The following is a 12,241-nucleotide window of genomic DNA, read 5'->3' as shown; positions in this document are numbered from 1 at the left end:
ACAACTACCTTGGGGAAGTTCTATGAGGGCCTAATGGAGCTCCTTTAGCTGAAGAGGCAGCTCAAGCCTCTTGCGCATCTCCTCAGTCACAAGACAAGGCATCTGTGCCCAAACCTACTCTCTGCATGCATCCTGACTCTCTGACTGAGGCTCTGTTGACATCAGGTCACGGTAAAAGTCAAAAGCAACTGCACGCATATCCTTTGACTACGAAGCAACTGACCTGTCGGGTCTCCTCAACTAGCTGATAGTGATGTGCGCATGACGGGGTCTCATTGTCTCAAAGAACACCCCAGTACTCTGTCACCTACCTGGGTCCACTGAGATGCTTGTCGATGAAAGGCAAACTCATGGCACCTCTCCTCTATGCTGGCTAGCTCTTGGCGAGCTTGCTGCAACTGCTCCTCCAACCAAGGATTGTTTGGGTGCTGCTCCTACATCCTCTGCAAGGAAGCAACGCCCCGTCGGAGACGCTTCTCCTCCTCTGTCGCTGCAGTCAGGCGAGCCGTAGACTCCTGGAGAAAGAAGCGACTAAGCTGAGCAAGTTCAGAGGCCACTCTGTCAGCAGGGGAGTCCTGCGTGTCCAAGCCCTCTTTCCAAAGAGCCACCACTCGCTCTTTGAGCTCTGAGTCCAACAAGACTGAGTGTTGCCAAACATCCAAGACCCTTGGAGTCATGCATCGCCTCTCCCAAGCTGCTAGCTCAGCCCCGTGCATAGTAGCATGGCTACCTCCAATCGTGTCAAGAGGGGTCCTCAAGCATGTTGAAGTCACCCCCAATGCACCATTGCTTTGCATGCGGTAAAGACTCTACAATGTGAGACCAAAACTCTGCATGTGCACTTCCCACATTGGGCGCATAGATGTTTAGGAAGCCCATGAGGCAGTCCTGAACCTGCATAGTAATCCACTGAGCCCTGCCAAGCACAATAATGCTTCTTCCCACAATGGCCTGCTGCCAAGAGTCCGCAATAGTCATACATACCCCTCCCTGGATACCACCAGGTCCAAATGCAGCTGACGAAAATGTCTCATATTGTCCACGCAGAAGCTGACCACGTCTAATGCGGCTCTCCCAAAGATGATTCTCCTGCAACATAAGAAGATCAATCTCTCCTCCCACAAGGCATCGTTGAAGCTCCTGACGCAATCAACCCCGCTGGCGTTGAAACTGAGGCCCACCTAATCCTTGTACGTTCTATGAGACAATCCTCATGGAGAACGAGAAAGAACCGATGTTGCAGCAGCAGCTAACCGTGCTATCTTCGAGGCTAGCTTGGATGGGGAATAATCCGCATCTGAGCATCCCCGAGATAGGCGTGATTGCAAAGTCTGTCTAGCCGAGGCCCAAGAAGAGCGTGCCGTGCGCAGGGCAACCTCCTCTGTCCAAGAGTCCTCATGTATGTATACATAGCATGGTGGGCTGTTCGTGTCAACAAAGAAGTGTACCACAATGTGTCTACATCCTGTCGAGTTTGGAGGCGTCACTGAGAACTTGGCCAACGGCCACAAAGTCTGTACTAGATCTATAACCCCGGGTCTCTCGTGTGGTGAGAGAACTCGAGGACCTATGCCTGCAGCCAATCCATCAGTGAGTCCAGAGTCCACTCAGACTGGTCCGTGCCACATAAGGGAAAAGAGAAGCCAACCGCTGTGTCCATGGCCTCTATCCCTCTAGCTGCAAGAAACAGTGCATGAACTCTGAAACAAGTTGCCTCAAAGTCTGGTGAAGAGTCACCTAGAAACCGTGTGAAGTCATAGGCAAAGAAGTTCCAGCTACAACGAATGTCGAAGCTCGTCAGTCCATGGGGAACTACTGCAAAGGCAGACGTCTGCACGAGAAGGGGGGTCGCAAGAAAGGCTGTCCCTCTCGCCAAGCGACTCGTGGCAAAAGCGCTGCCAGGAGATCTCCTAGCAGGTAGGAGTAAGAGGAGATGTGGAAGCAGGGGGGCTGGTGGGAGAGGGAGGTGGGGGGGGGGGGGGGGGGGGGGGGGGGTAGGGGTAGAGGAGGATTCGGGGGGAGGAGGGGTTGTTGAAGGCGAGGCTGAGGAGGAGAGTGGAGCTGGGGCCCCGTCTTGCTGAAGAGGGTCAAAACGGTGGGAAACCACTGCTGTTGGCCTGGAGCCTGGCGACCACCCGGGGGGCAGGCTGACATGGTGGGCCTTGTCGACGCCGACCACAAACCTACTGCCAACCCTCCTCTGCGTGGGCCAGAAGCTCGGAGGGTGAGTCTGCCGAGTACCTTGTGACTGTCTGTTGATGCTGGCCAGCCTTAGGAGGCTGGGGCTGAGCGTGAGGTGAAGGTTGGGGCCTCCTCCGTGAACAGGCCTTCGCAAGATGGCCCGTCCGTTGGCAAATGAAGCACTGATTCAGGAGGCCTGAATACTCCACGCTCTGCTAGAGCCAACCACCACTCACCCGTGGTAGTAGAATGACCTTCGGAAGGGTATGGGTGTCCCGTCTAGAACACGCACAATGGGTATACCAGCTGCCTTGGCAGCTACAGAGGCTGCCATGCCAGGTGTCTCCACGATGGTCCCAATCTCTGAGCCAATCCTGGACAGGAGCGGAAGGTACTCCCTCCTCAGGCCGGGGAAGCAGACTGAGATGGGAAGGTCTGCCTCCTCGACAAGAACATCGGTAGCTGGTTCGAAACCATGGCGCCATAGTTGGAAATGAGCTCGAACTGCTCGGATAGACAGGGGGCTCATCACAATGACCTTGGACGCTTGTCGAGGGTCTCAAATTCTATCTGGTAGTAACCACGTCCGAGAAGCTGAATGTTGAGGATCTTGCCCACCTCTTTTAAAAGGCGGGCGTGGAGGAGATCACGCACCTCCCCTCTTCTAGGTCGGGTGCCGATGATCTTGCAGATGACGGAGGTTGCCTGAAGGCGCTCCACCTCTGTTGCGAGTCTCGCTTGCTTTGTCAGCGAGAGAGCAAGTCGGATGGTGGGCTCTGCAGGGTCGAGCGAGGGGGCTTCTCGAGAGTCCCTATGGGGTGGAGCATGAGCCTCCATCTATGTCTGCTACTGCGAAGAAGTCGGTGTAGGCGTTCTCCCGCTGGCGTGGACGACCTCAAAGATAGCTAAGCGAAACACCGGCCGGCGAAGAGGAAGCGGGGCAGGAGGGCGCAAGATGGGGGGGTGGGGGGGGATCGTCACAAGTCGGGCATCACGTGTCAATATAGACTGAATAGACTTTTAGCACTTCAATAACAACTGAACTGAAAGGGAGAGACGACACACGACACGGAGTGGCGGAATTCCACCCCAGAGAGTATTGGCCCCAAACCTTGGCACCCCTCTCGATATTTCTTTATATTACTTGAACTCAATACAATGCCGATACTCCACCCTCTGCACCTTCTCATTGAAGCGTGCCAAAGAATGAGCCCTTTGCACATATTTAAAGGGCTCTTGGCCTATGAAAAGCAGTTTACATGAAAAGCCTTTAAATTCAAAAGCAACTTGTCCAAAATATTGGCGTTGGAAATCAGCCACCGTAAATCACAGAAATCCGTACAGGCTGCCACGTCATCATTGTTAGCGTGAAACGTAGAAATCCATATAGTTCTGCCACGCCAGCATGTCAACGCAAAACCCAGAATTCTGTGCAGTTCTGCCACGTCAACTTGTCAGTGCAAAACTTGGAATTCCATACAGGATGCCACGTCATCAATCAACGTGGATTGCGGGATTCCGTACATTTGTTGCTTCTGCTTCTTCACTTAGGGTTTCGACCCCTCGACCGAGATCTGCAAGTCAGCTCCGTTCTTCAGTGGCTTGACACGTGAGCAATTTGTGACAGGGATGATAGGGGACAGCGTGCGGGAGGGTGAGATGGGAGGGGGACTGCGTGTGCAAGGGTGCGAGTGGCGAGCAGGTCACGAGGGGGGAGGAGCGGGTTGGGGCAGGAGAGTAGGATGTGGGGGCGGGGAGATGATGATGAAGGGTTTGTAGAGAGTGGAGGTGGGCGGTCGCCGTCGGTGCCGGTTGATGCACAAAATGATGCTGAGGAAGGGGATGCCGATGCTCGGATGAAAGCTGCCATGGCCATCTCCCTGGGATTCACCGTGCGACGCTTGGTACGATTCTTCTTGGCTTCTTTTATATCCTCAAGAGTCTTCTCAAGGTTTAGGAGCTTTTGCTTCTCCTCTTCCGAGCCGGTTTGCGGGCAAAATTGAACTTGATGTCCTTTTTCGTGAAGGAAGTGGGCGCGCACCTTCCTCGCGGAACCATTGCATTCGTAGCCACAACGGCGGCACTTCCATGGCTTGCTTCCACCTCCAACACCGGACTTGGGAGCAATCACCTCATTCCACCATGTCCATGTGAAGTCGGCGGAGGAAGGGGGTTGAGAAGCCACGACCGGGCCAGAGGAAGGAGAAGGAGGAGGGCTTAGAGAAGCTTCGGATCCATCTTGAGATGCCATTGATGATAGATATTAGAGAAAGCTCGAAGAGAAGGAAAGAGGGGTAGGCTTCAAGGCTCAAGCCTTCAAGGAAGCAAGCCTTCGACTTGGAGAGGAGGGGAGATGGGGGGGGGAGAGAGAGAGAGAGAGAGAGAGAGAGAGGGAGACTCAAGGGGGGAGGGCAACTTGGCTCTTGCAAAGTTGCAAGGCTTGGGCAATGGGAAGTGGCCTTGAGGCTTGGGTATGAGCCTTGGGTGCTCTCAAATAGAAAAGCCTCCCTTAAAAAACAAACATTTGAAAGTTTGAAATTTGAATTTTAAAATTCCTGCCTCTGCCAATCTGCCCCTTGTCCGCTCCCCTGTCCCCTGTGAGGGACGTCCCCTCGTCCCGAAATGGCGTCCCCGTCCCTGTCTCGGCGTCCCCCGCCTCGTCCCCGCAGATATGGGCCGCGTCCCCCCATCCCCTATTTCTATGGTATTGGCCCCAAACCTTGGTGCCCCTCTCGGTATTTCTTTATATTACTTGAACTCAATACAATGCAGGTACTCCACCCTTTGCACCTTCTCACTGAAGCGTGCAAGAGAATGAGGTCTCTGCACATATTTAAAGGGCCCTTGCCCTATGAAGAGCAGTTTATATGAAAAGCCTTTAAATTTAAAAGCAGCTGGTCCAAAAAGCTAGCGCTAGAAATCAGCCACCGTAAATCACAGAAATCCGTATAGGCATTGTGGAAATTCGTACAGTTCTGCCACGTCAGCATGTCAACGCAAAACTCAGAATTTCGTACAATTGTGCTAGGTCAACATGTCAGCGCAAAACTTGGAATTCCGTACAAGATGCCATGTCATCAATCAGCGTGGATTGCAGGATTCTGTACATCTGTTGCTTCTGCTTCTTCACTTAGGGTTTTGACCCCTCGACCGAGATCTGCAAGTCGGCTCCGTTCTTCAGTGGCTTGACACGTGAGCAGTTTGTGACAGGGATGATAGGGGGCAGCGTGCGGGAGGGTGAGATGGGAGGGGGCTGCCTGTGCATGGGTGCGAGTGGCGAGCAGGTCACGAGGGGGGAGGAGCGGGCTGGGGTAGGAGAGCAAGACGCGGCCGGGGGGGGGTTGCTGGCAATGACGGTTGAGCAGTAGCAGCGAGTTCTGAGAGCCTTTAATGTGTTTTAAAAAAAAAGAGGGGAGGGTATGATATCCTGCTTACTTGTTTAGATTTAAATGCTTCCTTATAATGATAGAATTTGGTTATGAAAAACCATGGTAATATTTGAATCATTGAAGGACCAAGGTATTCAAATGTGTAATATACCCAATGGATGGTTTGGTATCTAGATACACAATGATTTGGGGCTAAATTGGGAATTAAAACACTTGGATCAGAAGGGGTGGTGGCCTTCTGATCAGAATTTTATGTATATGTATAGCTATTTAAGGTCTTAAAAATTGGGGTATATAATAACCTTATCTGTAAAACATATCAAATTTCACTTGTATCTTAAAGGATTGATGACCTTTTTGATTACAAGCTTAAAAGGAACTTAAAGAAGAACCAAAATACACCTTATATTTGAATAAACTGGAATTCATAAGAACTTTGGACGATGGTTTTAAATTAAAAAGGTTGTAAGCTGGACATGGATAACAACTGATATAGTCCATTGACACCTGTAAAAGGTATCCCAGGCTAACATATGTGTTGTCGTGTTTGCATGGATTTCTTGGAAATTTTTTGGCTTAGTTGTTGTCCATCCCTGATGTACCAGAGGCTTGCCACTCTATGGAACAATTATTACAGATCTCCCTGTGTATTTAACACTAGAATGACGCCTCATTCTTATAACGATGTACAAAAATAATTTAGGATTGAGTTATTTTTGTGCTACCCTTGGTCACTTGTTTAAAGCCAGCTATCTTTTGAACTTTTATGTTCTTTTGTGTTTATTTATTAAAGTAAAATAGCAAAACACACACACACACACACACACACACACACACACACACACACACAAACAAGAAACCTATATTTATGAAACTTGATTCTTTTTTTCTTGGCTTTGAAACAAAATGTTTCATATCCTCGAAACCCCAAAATGACCGAAACCACGAAAGATTTCATGGACAAATTTTCCATGAGCTTGTTGCGAGCGTGGGAGAGACTGCGACCAAGCTTGTTTAAACAAACCCCCTCATGTATGGAGGAGTGACATTTCCGGGCATTGATTTGGAACCCTATGCAGCGAGGATGGTCATATTAGGCAATTGGCCACATGTAGCCGGGTTCCCATGGTAGTTGCCCACCCAGAGTTGTGGAGAGTGCATGCACTTTTGTGGCATGCCTGACGATGTTCAGAGGACATGATTTAGCCTTTTCCTGGGAGGGTTAGCTATGAGCCTCCACCCCCCCCCCAAAAAAAAAAAACCAGCAGATTGGTACATCCCTAATGATTTCAGACCCCAGCCTGGATGGGAGCTTCAGACCTGGATTGGTACATCCCTAATGCTGGATTGGTACATCCCTAATGTCAAGCCTGGATTGGTACATCCCTAATGATTTCAGACCCCAGCAATGTATGAAAGGAAATCTTCATTCGTATACGTGAAGCTAACCTGTAATTTCATTCAAACTTGGTGCGGCAGGTGTCGTTGATCATATACACCGCTGGCTCAGGTTCCAAAATCAAAAGCTCTTCATTACGACCTCGCAAGACTGGCAATTTTTTACATGATTGGTGAGAAAGTATCCATATTTTAAATTATATTTCATGTTATAGTTTCATTGTGCATGGGATTTGCAACAGGTTATATTTGTTATCCTTTTAAACAGCTTCCTTTTGGTGAATAAGAGGGTCACTCTTTGAACATGTGCAACGAAGGAGACATGAACTTCAAATGTAATATCCAACATTACGCAAAATGTTGTGATTGGGGGGCGGGGGGTTTCCATGCATGTGCGTTTGTGTGTGTGTGTTTTAAATAATTGGTGACATTAAGGCTACACTCCATCGTACTGTTTGAGTAAGGTTATAATCATGGTGACCTTTATATTTATATTCTTTGGCAGGTGGTTTGGAGTTCAACTGAATCCAGGCTTTCTGGGCATCGATTTGAAGTGAGATAACCATGCCTTTCTGATTTTATGCAATGTTTTTGCTAGTTGATGTTGTCAAGCTTATCTTTTGTGATAACAATCATCAATTTAAATCATGATACCTTTTGTGAATTTTATGCAATGTTTTTGGCAGTAAAAGCTGTCAACATTATCACCATGTATTTGTGAATTTTATGCTATGTTTTTGGCAGTTCAAGTTGTCAAGCTTATCTTTTGTGATTACAACCACAATTGTATGCACAAAGAAACAACTGAAAGGTTTCATAGAGTCAAAGTGTTGTATTATTAAGTACATTATATTTAAAGGTTTGGTTTGATGATCTGCACTTAGTTTTGCGAAACTAGGCTCTTTCAGTGTAGCAATGCTACAGTGTCACTGGCACAAGACAAGCAGTTAGCTGCAATTGGGCTGGAGTTCACATTGGACGGATTCTCGCCTGGCAGTGACACGTGGCAAGTGATACGGATGGTGGTCTAGTAGACACCTTGGCCAGATCACCACCACGGTGCACCACCTCACTTTGGAGATGGGCTTAGCTGGATTGGGATATCTGCTAGCCGTTGGTGGCTCTTTAGGATACATATATGTGGGTGGTTCCAGTTGTGGGAGACTCTATTATCATCATCTACTTTGTATGGTCGAGGTCTTGCGTCTCCTGTCTTGAGTTCATGCACAACATGTCTGCACCATCCTTGCACAGTTGAGCCTCGACACCCCCACTGTACCCGTGAGTTCTGGGCTGGAGTTGAGTGTGTTGCCATGCCAGAGTCTGTACTGGTTCCTTTGAGTTAGTCGAGTCCCATGCTGTTCAGGTTCTACTGTTGAGTCGTGTTTGTTTGCTCTGTTATTCGTTGTCTTCAGTGTTTTTATTCTGTTGGAGTGAGATTTCATGCACATTGCACTGAGGAGCACCCACTGCAGAGAGCATGTCACATTATCTCCGCTACAGGTGCTCTCATTTTTGGCTCGCCGGGTGGGACCTCAACTGAAGTCTCACTCCATTGAGCCTACAGGTTGAGGAGCTAGCTGGTTTAAACTCTCGCTGCGTTGGTCTGCTCGTCTTGACTGCTCTGGTCCAGCTTCCTCTCGACCAGCTTGGTCTAATCTAGCTCAGTCCTCGACCAGCTGGTCTAGTCTTGTCTTGGTCTAGCTGAGTGGTCTAGTCACTCGCACTCGTCTAGTGGAGTCTAGACCAGTGTTAGTAAGTTAAAGGTTCGGGCTCAAAGCTTGGGTGGGCTTCTGATTATTGCATGACATATACAAGGCAGTCCAAAGATCGACAAAGTCCACTACCGAGCCCTTTGAAGTACTACACAGAAAGCGCCAACCTTTTGTGCCATGTAGAAGTCCTCCACCCCCGCTAACTCTCCCACACATCTACCTCCACTCCATCAACCAATCCTTCACCTCCCAGATCACCTTCCCCAATATAGTTCTCAAACACTGTGTTACAGCAACCTCTTGAGTAACAGGCTCAGGAGCAGATAGCCATGGAAGAGCTGACAAGCGTTCTAGCTAAGGTGAACATCAAGTTCCCGAGTTTCAAAGGTCTCTCCACAGAGGATGCGGACGACCATTCTCGGAGATTTGTATCCCTCTGCAGGGGTCGTAGCCTCAACAGAGAAGACGCATACCTAGTACTCTTCCCATCCACCTTGGATGGCTTAGCAGACAAAGGGTACAATCAGTTTGCAGGGAATCCCTTTACGACTTGGACCACATTACGACAATAATTCTTAGAATCTTTCAGACGAGGGGACTTCCAAGGAGAAGGTTCTAGATGAGTTGGCCAACCTGATGCTCCAGCCAAATGAGACTTTTGCAGAACTCATGACCAGAACCAAGTTTCTGGCGGCTAAGTTTTGAGCAACCAGGTGAATTTATGGTTAAGGAGTGGGTGGAGAAGACAATTCTCAGCAAAAACTCTGAGAGAGTCTCCGATTGGATGCCACTTTGGAGGAGTTTTTCATGGCTGCTACTAGGATAGAAGGAGCCAGGAAGTTGTTCATCGACTCCCCTCAGGTAGAGAACCTTAGTCGTTTTGGAAAGTCCTTCTGATCCTTTAACTTTTTTACGCAAGGAACTTGAAGCCGTGAAGTTCCACATCAAGAAGCTTTGGACAGATCAAGCGGGAGCTGGAGGAGCTCAAGGCTCTTCAAGAGTCTAAGGCTATGGTATGGTATAGCTTTTGCTGTTTTCCTGGGTGTCCTCCATAGGAATGTCCGCTTCGAACTTACTGTCACTTCTATGAGAAGTCCAGCCACGGTGACAAGGAGTGCTACTATTTGAAGGGAATGCGGCAATTACAACAGAGCCGCGCTCCTACGTTTCAACAAGGCTTGGCTCCTGCATCTAATATGGTTTCTCCCTATGGCCTTCCAAACCACATGCCACGTTTGCTGACAACCCCTCCTATGCCGGCTATATAAGGTATGCAAAGGACCTTTCCATCTCAAAGTTTCTATCATGCTAGTGCCCCCTCAGGTCCTCAGAGCTTCTACACCTCAACTTCCACCTCCATGCAGCAAGAGTAGAGACCGCCTCGTGCATCCAATCGTCCCATTCTATGCTAGAGGTGCGGGGAATATGGGCATTACCAAAGCAAGTGTCCCTTGCCTGACCGGTCTCCGCCTTGCCGTCATTGCCCCGAGGCTAAGGATCATTACAGTAAAGATTGTCCCAAGCAACGGGCATCCACGTCTTCAACCGTCAGTTCCAACCAACAAGAGTTTACATTTTCGAAGATGCCCATTAGTATCCTTGAAACCCAAAGGGACATCAGTGACTCTATATCAAAATCGGGGTGATCTGTTGACAAAGGAGCGGAGCCACTCCCCTCTTGTGCAAGCCCGCTGCACTAGATTCACCCATGCTGAAATCGGGATTCTATCAGAGTAGATTATGCTAAACCGAATGCTTCAAGGTAAAGTTCCAAAATTTGAGGAGTATCTGCTAGGTCGTCCTCCTCCATCCACTTCGCATCCAATGCAGGATAGTTTTTGAATTTAACCAAGAACCACCTAATCGCTTTACCTTTAATCTTTCTATCCTTGTGTGCCAATATCTGTTCTGGAACGAGTATCTCCTCGCTTTCCTCTACTTTGGGTTGCTCATGTGTCTCCCCATCATCGGGCACATCGCCTTTAAAAGGCTTCAATGGACTCACATGAAAAGCATTGTGAATCTTCCAAGTATCGGGGAGCTTCAGTCTAAAGGAGATATCATTTATCTTTTCTTTTATCTGGAAAGGGCCATAGTATCTCATGCTAAGCTTTGTAAAAAGCTGCTTCTTTCCCTTTTTCTTTCTTAGGCGTGCCTTCTCAAAACGTAAGAGCACCCAATCGTCTTCCTTTAATTTCAAATTGCGACGGTGTCGATCTGCTGCCTTCTTGTGCCTTTCCTGAGACCTTTTCCCTCAATGGCTGTGTAATGCACAACATGGCTTTTTGCCTTTTCTGTCCTCCTCGCTCAAGTCAGAAGATCTAGAAGAACTGTCAGAAGAAGAAGAAGAAGAAGAAGAAGAAGAAGAACTGTGTATTCCTTCAGATCGTACACGCTTCTTCTGCTTTCTTGCTGATGCAAAAGAAGATCGACGACCCAAATAACCCGGGAAGTCAATCCCCTTCTTGTGCTTTTTCTCTTGCTTTTTGACTTGTTTGTGTCCAAAAGCCGATTGATTTGTGTCTGAACCACCTCTTGTAATTCTTGTTTTGGAAACATCCTCGGAGAAGGAGGTTTCTTGATTGCCGGTTTGATGGGTGGTTTTGTGGCTTTCTGCCATTGGGTGTGCACTTCTATGATGGATTGATGAGACCCTTCACAATTTTAATCATCTGCTTTGCTGCCTTGTCAACCTACTGTCGACGTTCCATCTCTTCAAGTGCGAACTGAGTAGGCCGAGGTGGGCCGTACTCTTCCTTTGATCATGAGAATCTTCTTCGTGATCTCCTCCCGCGTTAGCAGATGCAGAAGAAGTCGACTGGTTCTTGTTGGAATCCATAAGTGTCGCGAGAAAAGGATCGGATTTCCTGGTAGAAGAGAAATCGGCCGCGCTCTGATACCACTATAACAAACTTGGACACCCCAAGTCAAGATTCTACCGCGACACAACAGAGATTCACTTCAAAACAGTTCACAAAGACGACACGGCCCGGCATAGTTCCTTGCCTAGAGGTATTGGCCCCAAAGACTGGCGCCCCTTTCGATATTTCTTTTTATATTAATCTGTGTTCAAGGTACAAAGAGGGCCCGCGGGTCTCACTCTCAGACTCTGCGTCCAGATGCTCTGAGTAATGAGCCCCAAAGGCCACTTATAAAGGTTGCATGGGGTTGCTAAAAGCAGAGCCCCCAAAAACTTCTCAAACTCAAAAGCAGTAGTCTCCAAAAGCTGTAGGGCTAAGAACAGCCAGCGTAATTTGCCGTATTCCGTATTGTCAGGCCACGTCAGCAGACCGCTTTTTGCGGCAGTCTGTACAGTCAGCGCAATTTTCGGAAATCGTACGACAGCCACGTCAACATAATTCAGCGCTTTATTTTATATTCTTGTGTCCCTGGGTCCCCTCGTCACTCGGCCATAAGTTGGGACAACTTCAAGGGTTGCCACGTCACCGGTTTGTGACACTCCACATTTTGATGGAGCCAACTATCACTCACCCGAGGTAGTAAAACGACCTTCGGGAGGGTGTGGGTGTCTCGAACCAGAACGCGTACTATAGGTAT

The 12,241-nt window shown here is 48.6% G+C and overlaps 1 protein-coding gene across 1 annotated transcript in view; it reads left to right on the top strand.

Moving 5' to 3' along the window:
- FK (Ergosterol biosynthesis ERG4/ERG24 family) overlaps positions 1–12,241 on the top strand; it is a 159,328-nt gene that overhangs the window by 88,035 nt on the left and 59,052 nt on the right. Inside the window, exons 5-6 of the mRNA XM_086514160.1 lie at positions 7,050–7,141; positions 7,474–7,521. Coding sequence (XP_086370286.1) covers positions 7,050–7,141; positions 7,474–7,521 — 140 coding nt within the window. The remainder of the gene's footprint in view (positions 1–7,049; positions 7,142–7,473; positions 7,522–12,241) is intronic.

Source organism: Adiantum capillus-veneris, chromosome 6 (assembly GCF_014529385.1).
Source record: "Adiantum capillus-veneris isolate H3 chromosome 6, ASM1452938v2, whole genome shotgun sequence".
NCBI lineage: Eukaryota > Viridiplantae > Streptophyta > Polypodiopsida > Polypodiales > Pteridaceae > Adiantum > Adiantum capillus-veneris.
The sequence above is the reverse complement of the archived record's forward strand: the minus strand, read 5'-3'. Positions and strand labels throughout refer to the sequence as shown.